The sequence below is a fragment of the Nannobrachium achirus genome (genome assembly GCF_963921795.1).
Source record: "Nannobrachium achirus genome assembly, chromosome: 10".
Taxonomy (NCBI): domain Eukaryota; kingdom Metazoa; phylum Chordata; class Actinopteri; order Myctophiformes; family Myctophidae; genus Nannobrachium; species Nannobrachium achirus.
Genome location: NC_137819.1, coordinates 40,089,638 through 40,104,399, shown reverse-complemented (window position 1 = coordinate 40,104,399; position 14,762 = coordinate 40,089,638). Strand labels below are relative to the sequence as shown.

The 14,762-nt window shown below is 42.7% G+C and overlaps 1 protein-coding gene across 1 annotated transcript in view; it reads left to right on the top strand.

The window, feature by feature from the left end:
- Nucleotides 1-448: 448 nt before the first annotated feature.
- Nucleotides 449-14,762, top strand: part of LOC308293038 (uncharacterized protein) — a gene marked incomplete at both ends in the record, with an annotated part of 240,708 nt that continues 226,394 nt past the window's right edge. The window contains 2 exon segments of the mRNA XM_080735468.1: nucleotides 449-985; nucleotides 6,216-6,353. Of these exon segments, the coding sequence (XP_080591594.1) occupies nucleotides 449-985; nucleotides 6,216-6,353 (675 nt within the window).

The window sequence follows — 14,762 nt, the reverse complement described above, 5'->3', positions numbered from 1 at the left end:
ACACGGTGCACACTGTGGTGGGGGAATATATTATGCTTTTATTAACTAGTTTTAAATGTAGGTAGTGCTTTTTTAAATTATATTGAGCATTTATGTACTGTGAATGTATGTTGTCTTTTTAACCACTGCACAGAGTTCCGAAAGGCAAAATAAGCACTTTGAAGTTGAAGTTCTCTTCTCTCCTCTCCTCCAGGCTCTCCTCTCCACATCAGGAAGTGAAGCGCAGCTAAGCCGCCGTTCCGCTTCTCTCCTTCGCCCCCCCCCAGTCGTCCCAGGAACCCCAACCCAACCCAACCAGACTCTCTCCAGAGGGGCTTCACCCTCACATCGTAGAACCCCAGCCCCCGGTCTCCTCCACTCTGCAATCCCACCACCGCTCCCCGCGCCTGACCCCCCTCCCCGTCTCCCTTCCCCTCCTTCCTCCCCCAAAAGTCCCAAGCCGCAGCGGATGGCTCCGGGCCCGCGGCCGGCCCTCTCTCTGCTGCTGGCCGTGCTGGCCTGCACGGGGCCCGGCCGCCCCTCGCCTCCCCTGCTGCACCGGCCCCGGGACAGAGAGAGGGACTCGGGGGGCGTCAACATCGCTGTGGTGCTCTCGGGCTCCTCCCTGCTCCCGGAGACGGTGGCCGTGGTGGGAGGAGGAGGAGGAGGCGGAGGAGGGGACCCCCCGGGGCTGGGGCCCGGGCCCGGGAGCGGTCCGGGCGGAGGTGGAGGAGGAGCCAGGGGAGTAACGCCGTCGGTGGAAGGAGGAGGAGGAGCTCCGGTTGCAGCAGAGGTCGGTGGTGGCGGCGGTAATGGCGTGCCCTCGCCAGCAGGGGGAGCGTCGTCGGCGTCGTCATTCGTTGTAGCGACCCTGGCCGCCCTGAAGGGGGAGCAGGTGTCCACGCCGTCGGGCCCCGCCAACGTCATCTACCTGTCTGTGAACGAGAGCAGCCCCGGGTCCCTGCTGCTGCAGCTGTGTGAGCTGCTGGCCACCACACCTCTACAGGTAATAGCCTACTGCAGTGGTTCTCAACCTATGGGTCGGGACCCCCAGGAGGGGTCCCCAAATTATTTTGGTGGGTCCCCAGATGATTAACTTAATGTGCAACATTATTTTCTCACTCATCAGTAAACAAAACAACATAAAGTTTAAATGTATAGAGGGCATCTGACAATTTAAGGACTTTTTAACCCATTTTGTGCCCCAGAAATTAACGGATTAAAATGTCCAGAGTGCCTCTCGCTGGCTCCATAAATGGCCAGTCTCTTATTTTGAAGGCCAGAAGTCCATAGGCGTTAACACTTCCGGTCTGACGTCATCGCGTCATTCACAGGAAGCGGTCATGTCCACATCGTGTTGTGTAATGGCCGATCGGAGCTTTTCAACATGTGTTTTATAAGCGAGCATCTATTGCCATCCTCACTTTGAAAGTGTTGTTTGGAGATAATGGACATTAAAGATGAGATTCCCCGTCTGCCTCAATGTTATGGGATTACTATTTTGTGCTCGTGGATCCGTGATGATGATAAATCAGCGAGGGAGATCGTCTCGGGACCTTCCGCGCATGTACCCGGTAGGATAACCGCCGTTACAGTAATATATTACTTTTCGCGAGACATCTCGGGAATGGCACTGCGAACATCAAAGGGAATTTCGCGAGATATCTCGGGAATGGCACTAAATCGGTTAATATCTCTAAAATTAAAAATTAAAAATTGACCGAAATGTTAAATATTAGAGGCAGAAATTGTTGCGAGGCGTTGCGAGCATGTAGATCTGCTATTATTTAAACCATTTTATACAAAATGTAATGCCTCAACTCTTAGTGCTTGTAGGGTGGGACACCTCTACAGGTACACTGTGCACACTTTGGTGGGGGAAATACAATGTTTTACTAACGTAAAAGTATCAATACTGCTATGTAGAAATACAATGTTACAAGTAGAAGTCTGGAATTCAAAATGACAAAAAGAATCAAATCATCAAAATGTACTTAACACAATGGATGCCACACGTCAAACTCTTTGATGTCTCTCAGGCCAGTACCCACGACGCGTTTGACGCGTTGTACAGTAAGCTACATTAAACTGTAGCTTAGTGTACGAGGCACCCGCGGCTGAAGAGAAACACTCCAATTCCCGAAATGCAATGGGAGATCACGTGACCAGGAAGTCGCGTTTCCTCAAAGAGAGCCTGTGTTATGAGATTCACAAATGTGCATTCTAATCTAACTTTTAAATCACGTTCATGTTTAAAAGGAGCCCTTCTCTACCGGCCGTTACAAAAGCACTGATGGCCGCGGTTGTTATTTTTCTGAGTGAAAGAAAATACTATCGCAAAAAAAATCCAGGACATACTCAGATTACATCTACTCAGATTACTCCTACTCTCCGAAATAAGGTAAAATCAATATATATTATTTTAAATATATTTTTCATCATGGGCACTAAAATACCAAAAGTAAAAGTACTCATTGTGCAGAATATCCCGTTTATAAACTTTTCAAATGGATAAATTGGATAAAAATCTATTTGCAAATGGCAGAAATGTATATACTGTAGGGCAGAAGTGGTTAGTGTATGTTTTGTAATGATAATTGAAACCAGTAACTAAAGTTTTCAAATTGGCTAATTGTAGTGGAGTAAAAGTATAATATTTGCCTATGACGTAGTGGAGTAGAAGTAAAGGTACTGAAAATTGGAAATACTCCAATAAAGTAAAAGTATGTATGAGTATGAGTATGTACACCATTGTTATTACGTCAACTGAAGAATATCTAATAACCGTGGATCAAAACAGAGTCTTCACAACATATTTATTTTAGTTTGAGCCACATCTAATAAACAATTCATTCTATTTTTAAGTCTTTTAAGCCAGGTAATTTAAAGTCATGGCGTGGTTGACAGCAATTCTCACGGGGCTTAAATCTGAACTACATTAAGTGAGATATCAGGCGTTAAATATGAGTGTACAGGAGCAACATGAGTACAGGAGTGTACAGGTGATTGATGAGCGTATTTCCATATCAAGGGTTTACTCTCCTCCTCTGATCTAGATCAGCTACTAGGGAGATGAAAAGTGAACCAGTTGTTAACACAATGGATCCATGGATATGTCCTGGAGTAGAGAACCGGTTTGTTAATACAATCCCTGTGAGCCATAATGGCTATTTGATGTCTATCTATAAAGAGGTTATAACTGGTCTAAAAGTGAACGTTTTTTAGACGGCTAGAAGAGCAGTCAATACTGTCTCCAACCACCAAACCTTTTGACGGAAAAAGGTCTGGTTCAACTACAAGATGACATCACTCGCAACTTCTGAAAAGCATTACCCCGAAGTTGAGTTCAGAAAGTTTCACTCCCAGATGTTGTGAATCTCTGACGAAAGGTTCCGTGGTCGGAGACAGTATGAACTGCCCTTTAGTTAAGACGTTGAAACAACGTCTTTTCAATGGCTATACATAGACTATATCATACCTAGCCATTAAGACATATTGTAGACGTCTAATAGCCCAAGAAATGCTCAGTGGGATGGATCCATGGAAATGTCCTGTAATGGATACAGTACATACTGTAGATTAGAGCTCTTCACGGGTCTTCCCTGCATTCCGAAAATACCCGACATGACGGATCTGTGTTTTACCGTAGTATACGTTATTATACTGTACGGTCATCCCGCCTGTTGCAGAAACATAAAGACAACGTCAATGAAAACAGTATTACTGGATGGATGGACGGATGGATGGTTGAATGGACGGATGGACAGATGGATGGATGGATGGATGGATGGATGGATGGATGGATTGATTGATGTAGTTTAGAATGCAGAGTATTGTATTAGTTGTTATGGAGGTTTGAGATCATATTAGTGACTTTAAGCTTTGAACGGCTACGGCAGATGACAACGGTAACCAGAAATGATCAGCGCTCGATAGATAAACCTGCCGTCGTCGCAGCCGTCTCTGCAACGGCAGAAGCTCCCTTTCCACGTAGTGGCTACAACGTCTGCTGCATAGACACGTCGCCATGGATGGGAACCAACGAGTTCAGTAAAACGGGTCCCACCCGTTTTACTGAACGGCTGTTTGCTTAACGATTTTGACCGCTTCGGCGATTACGTCATGGGGCTTTTAAGCCGTGACATCATTTTGTAGGCAGAGGAGAACTCTGCCCCCAGAGCATTTTCTGTGCCTCGCTATTTCAACAGATCCGAGACAAAAATAACGACTAAAGTATAATTCTAACACTTTCCTTTCAACAACAAAGAGAAGAAAAATGTGTAAATAGTAAAAATAGTAAAAAGATTCACGGAAACTGGGGGCAGAAATTCTCCTCTGCCTACAAAATGATGTCATACTTAACAGCCCCATAGCAGCCGTAGTGCAGCCTCGCGTTGCGGTTGCAGAAACGGGCAGCTTAAACAGCCTATTGTCTCTGTCAGGTGGAAACCTTATATGTCCAAATTCAAAAGTAGCAGATCGACATTGATGCTTTTGTGTGATCAAGTAGGAATATGGCGACAAGAGGTTTTGGCCCGAACGGCAAAGATATATGCTGTTCACAGAGTTGCACTATGAATTGCTGTCACCCAGATGTTGCATGCTCTGAGGGAATGAATGAATGAATGAATGAATGAATGAGTGAAGGAAGGAAGGAAGGAAGGAAGGAAGGAAGGAAGGAAGGAATGAATGAGCACCACAGCACATCGTTTGCACATGTGTTTTATTACCTGAAGTTAATTTTAACGAGTGAAACTAAATAAACAAACGCATGGATGAGTGAATTTATGAATGCATAATTGCAGCAAATAAATTAGCGAAGGACCATGCCAACAGCTAATAATAATAATAATAACGTTTCTACCTACAGGGAATGTACTGCAAGGCCCTCGGGACCTCAGACAATGGAATGAACAAGCCAACCATGCCATTACCCGTTGAAAATGAGTGCATGCACACGGTCATTAAGGCGATACATAATTCATGGAAATGGTCCTCTAAAAAAACCTTACACAGTAAAAACCCTGGGTGTTAATTTAGCTCTGAGAGCATACAAATGGAACTGAAAGGGGCAACGATTTTTAATTTAGGATTGGATTAGAGGAGTGGATGACAGGTGCGCTGTAGCGTAACTTAGGGAAACAATTGTTTTACTGCTGAGGCGTTTCTAGTGATGCAGCTCAGTGTAATCATGTCCTCGGTGGTTAATATCACAAGCTATGGAGCTCATATGGTACTTTTTAAATTTATTCTGCCAACATAAAGCCAATGGCTAGTTTCCACATTCTATTGTAATGTTGTTGTTGTTGTTGTTGTTGTTGTTGTTGTTGTGTAATCATTGTATGTTTTGTTTGTTTTTGTCTGGCTGGTGTGCTCTGAATTGTCTGTTAAATATATAATGTATCTTTATGTATAGTGTACTTTGTAATTTGAGGACCAAAAAAACAGAATAATCACAATTATCAATATATTAAGCCCATATCTGGAAATACCCATATATGGACATATTGTGTCAGTCTAACCAGTGTGGTTGGCGCAACAGACGTCGCAACACTAGTCACACTTGCAAATTAATTCCGTCCATGTCCCTTTTATGCCCATATATGGAGATCCCTGTCCCAATGTCATCAATATTAAGCGCATACCTGGGAATGCCAATATTATTTGGCAATGCCCATATATGGCCAAGACAAAATTCATTTGCAAATCAAGACTGCTGACCTGGATATCCATATGAAGATCACAACACTGACCTCATCAGACCCTGGATATCCATGGAGACAGATCATCACCTAGATCTCCATAGCTGGTCAATACCTCTACATCCGACCTCAGACTCCATATATGGATATAGCTGACCTGTTATGCCCTTAGGGCGTCTTACTGGCAACTAATTGTCAAGTAAAATGCCACGATCGTGACAGCCCAAGTCTATCGTAGTGTACAGCAGTGGTTCTCGGTCCCCAGATTACAGTGAAGTTAGAATCAAGGACTTTTACAACCAAAAAAAAGAGAAGGAAAGACAATAAACTATACTATAAAAACTGGTCAAACATATCCAAATTGTAGAATAATATAAGAAAGCCGATCTACGGTAAAAGCTCACAACTGGTATCTACAGTATCTGGTGGAGCTGCTATTTTCACAATATCCATCTGTGGAACCGAGTCAAACTAAATGTAATGCCTCAACTCCTACATTCATTTAGCAGCATTGTGCTGTGTCTTTCTCCATAGGGTTTGGTGTTTGAGGAGGAGAGGCCGCCGCCCCCTAACCGCGCCCCCCTGGCCCCCATGTTGGAGTTTGTCTCCGCCCAGACCGGCGTTCCCGTGGTGGCCGTAGGAGGAGGGGCCAGTCTGGGACGAGAACCACAGGTAAGAAAGAACTTAAACATTCTAAATGTTCAGCCATCGTTGATGGAGAAGATGAATTAAACGCTCGCACACTGAAGGCTCCAATACGACAGATGCTTTTCAATGAAATCTGTGACAATGAAATCTGTGAAATCTGTGACGTCATCAGCCAGCCAATACACACTGGTGTATTTGTCCCGCCCCGCACCACAGACCAATCGGAAGCCGCGGTGGCTGGAAAGCCGCGTTCTATGTCCCACCTCCCCTTGGAGATACAAGGCTTTCCAGTGTGTGATGCGGAGAGACAAAACATGTTGTCTCTGTCGGATGGTTACTTTTCAAGATTTACATTTAAGTAAAAGTAGCCGATCTGCAAGCTCAAAACGCATACATTGTATTGTGGATCTGCTTGTGGATCTGCTACTGTTGATGCTTTTGTATAGTGTGATCAAGTAGGGCATTCATTTATGAAAAAAAACACAAAAAGTCAGTGGTGGAAAAAATACTCACATTCTTTACTTACAGTAAGTAAAAGTATCAATACTGCAAAGTAGAAGTAGACTGTTACAAGTAAAAGTCTGGAATTCAAAATGTACTTGAGTAAAAGTACCAAAGTATTGGCATCAAAATGTACTTAAAGTACCAAAAGTAAAAGTACAAAATGTTTGAAAATAGCCGATCTACAAGCTCACAACGCGTCACATTGTGAGCTTGTAGATCTGCTATTTTCAAATAGCACATGTAGAAGATTAGGCTAATGTGGTTCATGTATGTTTTATAATATAATACAAATGTATATCTGCAAATTAACTAGTAACTAAAGTTTTCAAATAATTGTAATGGAGTAAAAGTAGAATATTTGCCTCTGAGATGTAGTGGAGTAGAAGCAAAAGTATTGAAAATTAGAAATACTCAAGTAAAGTACAAATACCTCAACATTGTACTTAAGTACAGTACTTAAGTACATTTACTTAGTTACTTTACACCACTGCAAAAAGTATTTATGCAACGACGAAGACTGAACGGAAGTCGAGGGCGATGCGGCCATACATCCTTGAACCGTTGCAGTGCTTCCCTTCCGATGTACACAGACTGTATGACGGAAGAGTTAGGAAATTGCGTGAGGCAACAGTCTTGTCTCGAGAGACAGAGGCTGCCTAATAAGAAAACAGGTCACCCTCTCACATGGACAAGGAGATTCGGCGGAGTGGCATGACGCCTCAGGGCAATTTCAGAAGCATTTGAAAATTGTGGCAACAATTTGGCAACAGTCTGTCCCGAGGGACTAAACTAGCTATAACACTCATACGATATGTTCCCTGAATGTAAAGTAGGCCTAATGCCTAATGCACCTATGCTACTGCATATAAGTGCTTCACAAAAACAATGTTGGTGTACTTAAGTTCACTGAAAAAAGAAAGAGAAACAGGCATTTCCTGGTTGAGTAGACTGGTTCATGTTCATGGCTACATGTTCATGTAAGCTTTTAGATGTCCTATTTTTGGTTCTTAGTTATTTTAAGATGAAATAATATTTGAAATGGTCAAACTAGTGATAGAATACATATTCAATCTTCCAGAAAACCCTGACCATCTCAGATATTTCATAAAAGCAAAGGTCAAAGCCTGATCATCCTGCAATTTCTTCAACTGATTGGCTTGTATGGTTATACACAACATCATGATTTTACCTATTGTTCTAAGTGTTTATGAAACAATACTAGTGTGTGTGCTCACGACAGCAAGCTGACACAACAAGCTCATACCGCGTTGCGTTGTGAGCTTGTAGAGCGGCTATTTTCGGTGAGGATATTGGGTGCAGAGTGAAAAAATGGGACTCTGGTCAACAAAGTATATTGTCGGTGTGAAGTGCAAGATCTACAATGTCTCAAAGTGCCATGCTGCCACTGTCTAACATATAGTAGTTTGTTTTCTTCACAACAATACCATTATTATAAACATTAATGTAATCGTCATTGTGGTTGTGTTAATATTCCTGCCACCTCCGGTATAATAACTGTTCCTATTATCGAGGCTCGAGTGAAAGACATAATGAATCTTTTCTGTGGTCTCCACTGTGCGTCAATAAAAACGCCACCTAAATATTAAGTGTGCTTAATATTCCGTTTGACTTCCTAGAGAAGGAGTGCAGGCCAAATGAATATAACACTGACAGACAGCCCTGGGATTTTGTGCTTAATTACTTTTGGGACGACGTGCCACGCAAGTTTCCCGGCGCACACCAGGAATCAATCAACCTTGTGTCAACAGTATTTTTCAAGCTAACGGGCTCGGGAGAGCTGAGCGAGTTGCAGGCGATATCTCTGCTGAGATCCCACGTGAGCCAGTGTGCCGGCAGAGTGGCTTTTGAAGAGACTGAATCCACACAGTAATGCTCAATTCTCTATGTCTGTCTGCCTTGCGATGCACTACAGTAGCTGTCACATGCACGTGTGCTTGCGCTGCGCACACACGCACGCACACATGTATACATCAAGCGCGGAAGAACACACTGGAGCAGCTCAGACAATGAGCCTCTTTATTAAGTTGCTAAGTATACAAAGAGTAAATACATCAGACTGGCGTTTCCATGCGGACGTATCTTCCTCAGACTCATGAATGGCAATGAAGACGCAGCGGTAACTGCAGTCTTGTACTTTGTGTGTGTGCAGGGAGTAAGAGGTGATGACTCGGCACACAGCCCTGAGGGCCTCCTAGCTGTGTTGAGGGTCAGATAATCTGATGTTATGTTGCCCATTCTCACCATGTGATGGCAGCTTGTCAGCATGGTCGGGTGCAGGGCCTAGTATACTGCATGTCTCAAGGCTTTGTATCGAGCTGGGAACCATTGTGTTGTAGTCCACAGACAGCATTTTGTACACATCTGTTTCCCTCATCCAGCTAGAGGGTTATGTGTGAAGAGCCACAGCAATTGCATCTGTTTGGACGACATGCAAATAACCATGGATTCAGTGAGGTAGTCTGATGGAACAGTCTCTCAGCAACCTCTCAAAGCACGATAAAGTTGAGGTCAGGAGTCCAGTCACTGAGACATGATATACCTTCTTGGAATGCGGCTGGGGTACTGGTTAAATTTTAGACATCTTGAGGGCTATGGGGGACCTCAACATGGGAGAGGGAGAGGTTGAAAATATACGTCCAAAAACATTCCCAAGAGTTGGTCAAAATAACATGTTTTGAGGATGATCAGGGCCTGCAGCCTAAAGGGTTGTTCACACGAAGTACTATAACTACTGTATATGATAACTATGAAGTCAAGTGGATGGCAAAGTCCACACCACACCTATACCAAATGGAATGTTATATAGTTACTGTATACTAGGCTTGTTGGTAAAGGTGATGTTAGTCAGATACTGAAAGAAAAAGGTTTTCAGCTCACCAGGGACGGAGTGAGAAAGAAATTATATTAGTATTTCTTTAATTAAATGAAACATGCAAACAATAACATGTTTGTGTATGTACACGTGTGTGTGTGTGTGTGTGTGTGTGTGTGTGTGTGTGTGTGTGTGTGTGTGTGTGTGTGTGTGTGTGTGTGTGTGTGTGTGTGTGTGTGTGTGTGTGTGTGTGTGTGTGTGTGTGTGTGTGTGTGTGTGTGTGTGTGTGTGTCTGTCTGTCTGCTTATTTATGTGCATACGTGTGCCTGTGCGTGTGCTGTTGACAGAGACAGAGGCATGCCTCCTGATGGAGATTTGCACTCCACTGAGCACACCTTTCTACTTCAGATTGCAATCAAAGTCAAAGTTTGTGACGGAAGAAGGAAGCAAGATGCCACGGATCAGAAAAGGAGCTAAAACGTACAATCTCAAGCAAGAAGAAAGCAATTCTTTGGCACCCACCCACATCTGAGAGAAATAAGCCACAAGGAAAGTTTCTTCCAGCAGCAAGACAATATGTGACTGTTTGATGTGCCCTAACGCTGTGTTCAACTGCAACGGAAAGACTGATCGTTTTTCTTACCTTTTCAAGTAGTCACAGAATATTTATCTCCAGTGCGATCGATGTGCTTCCACGGAAAAAGTGAGTCAAATCGAACCTCCGTTCTACAGTTATTGGCAGTTCAATATACTGTAGCAAGTTTTTCCAAATTAAATGACAAGGAAATGGACGGAGCCTGATATTTTGCGATCACTTGATCTGGTGGATCCCTAGTGACTGTGGCTGCAATGGTATTACACAAGATGAAGCTCTTCGATTAAAAACTATATATGCGTGTTTGGCGGTGTAACACATGGAAAAGACATGATTGGCAGAGAATGAGTTGAAAAAATATAACATGCAGATATACTTTTAATGGGTATAGGCTATTATGGTAACTTTACCATTTAGGCCTGACCTAAGTTTTTCTGAATAAAGTCATATATTATTCCAAAATTACAAAAACAAATATGTTTTACATACTGTACATGTACATGTACTGTACTACACTAAAATGTGTTCTCGGCCTGAATGGTTTAATTATGCCTGACACCCTTACTCGCTCACTGGCGTTCTTTCTATCTGCGACCAGGTGTATCCCAGTCTCTTGGTGTCTGCCTGGACATCCCGCCAGCCTTTCTTTTGGGCCGGCCTTTGTTTCTCTTATCTTGAGGGTTCCAAGTCAGAGCCTGTCAGGCAGTGTTTGACACTGTTCTACGTTAACGTCTTACCATCATGCTAAGACATATGGGTTTTTGAAGCTAAAAACCCATAGGCTACAGCATTGTGTGTGTGTGTGTGTGTGTGTGTGTGTGTGTGTGTGTGTGTGTGTGTGTGTGTGTGTGTGTGTGTGTGTGTGTGTGTGTGTGTGTGTGTGTGTGTGTGTGTGTGTGTGTGTGTGTGTGTGTGTGTGTGTGTGTGTGTGTGTGTGTGTGTGTGTGCGTGCGTGCGTGCGCGAGAGAGCATGGGTGTCACAGTGTCCTGTAGGTTATACAGCCTCCGGGCTGACAGCCAACTATTTTAATGCTTCAGGGAAGATGAATCATTGTCAGGATCTGCATAGATTTGTAGATGTAGTAGATAAAACGTAGTAGTGTGTCTTTTCAATGAAGTTACACTTTGGCTTTACTGGCAGTGATTAGTCTTTTATGTAGCGAGCCTCTCTATTCATGGATTCATCGTGCAAAATAGGCCCAACACACAAAAGTCCAGAGTGGCACTGGTTCCCAACCTTTTCTGGATTAATACCCAACTTGAAACCTCAAAAGTGTTTGTGGCCCACCCATCTGTCCACTTAAACACTTAACCCTTCCCCAGCCACGTGGAGCCACTTAATATTAAAACCGTAATATACCGGACATCATCTGTACTCGAATAAGCCGACCGTAATTCTCCGGACTAGGTCATTAAAAATGAAATAAGTGATAATGATCGAAAAAAAACGATCGCTACCCCTTCTCTGTCTCACCACACGTCTAACCAATTGCATCATTCTTCTCTGCACATGAACCGGAAGTGCTTCTGGTCACTATCCCTTCTCTATACCAAATTTTCCGTTCACTTTCATTGGAGGAGGAAGCGTTAGCATAGCGCATCTCAGGGATGTTTTCGACCAGATCAAAGTTGTCACGGGGTCTTCATATCGACGGGATTACATTTGTTTACCGCGATGTGCACGGATCACGCATGCAAAGCGCCACAGGGGGAAGATGACTCGGCCAAAATCCCCACTCTATGCCAATGGAAATCAAGATATTTATGGTGAGTTCACGACCGGGGGATCGAAAACCAAAACAAAACGGCGAGCTTGTACATCTGCTATTTTAGTTTTTAAATATATCAAGAATATACCCTTTATCACCTCTTTTTCTTTAACATAAACCTTCTCATCATAGAGGTCCCTGGCACAAGACCTGAGCGGTCTGCGGCCAAATATATATCAATTTGGGGGTCCATGGCAAAGTTTTAGAAACACTTCCTCTATGCACGGCATAAAAAGGGGGATAAACGTGAGATGCATTTCCCCAGTCAACATAAATGTTGCATGTGCATACTGTATGTGCATATATGCAGTCGCATAAATAATTCTTACTGGAAACCAAATTAGTCAAAGCCTAGCGAGCTTATCAGAAATGGACATTTGGAAATATATATCGATTCAACTCTTTATGAACTTGGCAATATTAATTCAGTGAAAAACATGAAAGACCTTCAGTGCTTGCATTTGCTGAATAGGCAAAACAACAGGATATTTATTGCCTGTCTGCCTACTAAGACAAACTGTAGTCATGGCCGACAGTACAGTATGTAATTTACTCGAAACCATTATGCAAATAAGTGGCCAGAAGAACATGCAATGGCGTTGGTGGTGCACATGTCCGCTAGTGTCCATAACAGTATAGGAGGCGAGTTAGGGCCTGGGTTTGATGCCTGCATATATGGGAATAAGGGGTACCCTAACAGGGCATCATCTGGGAATGCCCATACTGTATATGGACATTTTATTTATTTTATCCTTTATTAGTATATCCATATCCATATATGGACTTAATATTAACGTTTTTGTGGAAGGTAGGATGTAAATCAGAGTAAAGCAGGCTCTTGTGCCGGTTAGGGCCAGGGATTGATGACATCAGAAATCTCCATATATGGGCATAAAACAGATTGTGTTTCTGGGAATGCCCATATATCTATTTATTTTATTTTATCCTTTATTAATAATAATATGTATCCATATGCATATAATATATTTCATGCCCATACACGGAGATCCCTATCTGAACCAGCCATGGCTGATATGGGCCATGGCTTGGCCATCTGGCCAGTGATATATATCGATGACATCAGGGATCTTCATATATGGGCATAAAAGAGATTCTGGGGAATACCCATGGACTTTTACATAGATGATGTCACCTGTGATGTCACAGTGACAAGGGAACCAATAGACTGTACAAATGTGTACTGACTGACTGACTGGCGGACAGACAAGCTACGACATTTCTCATGGTATACTGCAACCTTCGGTCGCAATCAACCAACATGTTGTTCACGTTCTTCAGACATATCTTTGGTAAGTAATGTTAGCGTAATAATGGTTGCGTGCTGGCTTTATTAGTAGAATGATTGGACAATTTGGTTGGGAATGGCATAAGTTCGGTTCCCATTTTTATTTCATTTGAAACTAATACAACTAATAATTGCTAGCTTGTGATTTTGTAAATTGATTTAGCCAGCTGTAACTTATCTCTTACAGCTTATTGCTTTTCACCATACTTTTCCTCTACCCAATGGCTTTGATAACAGTTAAACAAATACCCTACAGCTAGCCATATAGTATGCATCGCATTGCTATAGCCATAGACTAGCTATAGCTATACATAGATTTTAAAACTTCTTAATGTTGTAGTTTCTTTGTTACAGTTTCACTCTAGTTGCTACAGGAAAGTACATGTTTATTAAGCTTCGTAACCATGTGTTATTGCTTGGACATTTTGTCTGTATTCTATTTGTTTATAGGTGTGAGCCGAGGGGCCTGGGAGAAGACGAGACCCTGTTCAGGAGAAGTGGTGCAGTTTAGTGGGCAAGCTCAGATCCTTTTTCTTCCTTCTGCAGTGTCCAGTGTACTGACAGCAACAGCAGCCTCCAAGAAAACCAGGGCAGAGTGTATAATAATAAAGCACTTGGGAGCACGGACATGCCTAAAGGTGATGAAAAGCCCTGACCACTGCAGTTTCAGACTGGCAGTGAAGAAGGTCTGATGCCATGCCATGCTTGGACTGCTGCCCACTAGTTATCTATCAGGTTACATGTCACGCAAACAGTGTGACTGTAGCCTGTGGTGCTCCCAGGGCTCCATTACTCTCTCTGCCCCCCTGCAATCTGTAGTACAGAACAGGTGAAAAATAAATAAAATAATCCTGGAACTCACTACAGCAGTGGTTTTCAAACTTTTTAATGTCAAGGCTATAAATTCATGTGTATTTGGCTACAGAACCCCCATCTGAAAATACTTTGTACCAAGGACCCCATACAAGGTTTGTGGTGTTAGAAATGACAACAATATTCAAAGAATGTCAAGATGATTATTATTATGATTAAGTTGATGTATATACAGTAGTAATACTGATAGATAGAAATTCAGTAGTACTGAGTTGCAACTGTACTTGGACTGCTTCTTTTGTGTCTCTTTATTGAATGTACTGTCTGTAACTGTGTTGATGTTGCTGCTATACTGTCCAAACCAAGTCTTTGTTGAGAATTTACCTCAATAAAGGTAAAATAAATTAAAATGAACCCTGGCATGGGCTTGTCAAAATAGGTGAACATTCTGCAAAAATAAGCTATAAGCAGAAAGGCTATAACAACGCTTTGTGTTGCAAAGCTTTGAGAGCTTGATAATGGCTTATTTTAGGCAAAAAGTATAGTGTAGAGGGGGGAAAGGAGGTGACCAAGTATAGACCATCCTGGTGAATGAAGTACACAATGTATTTAA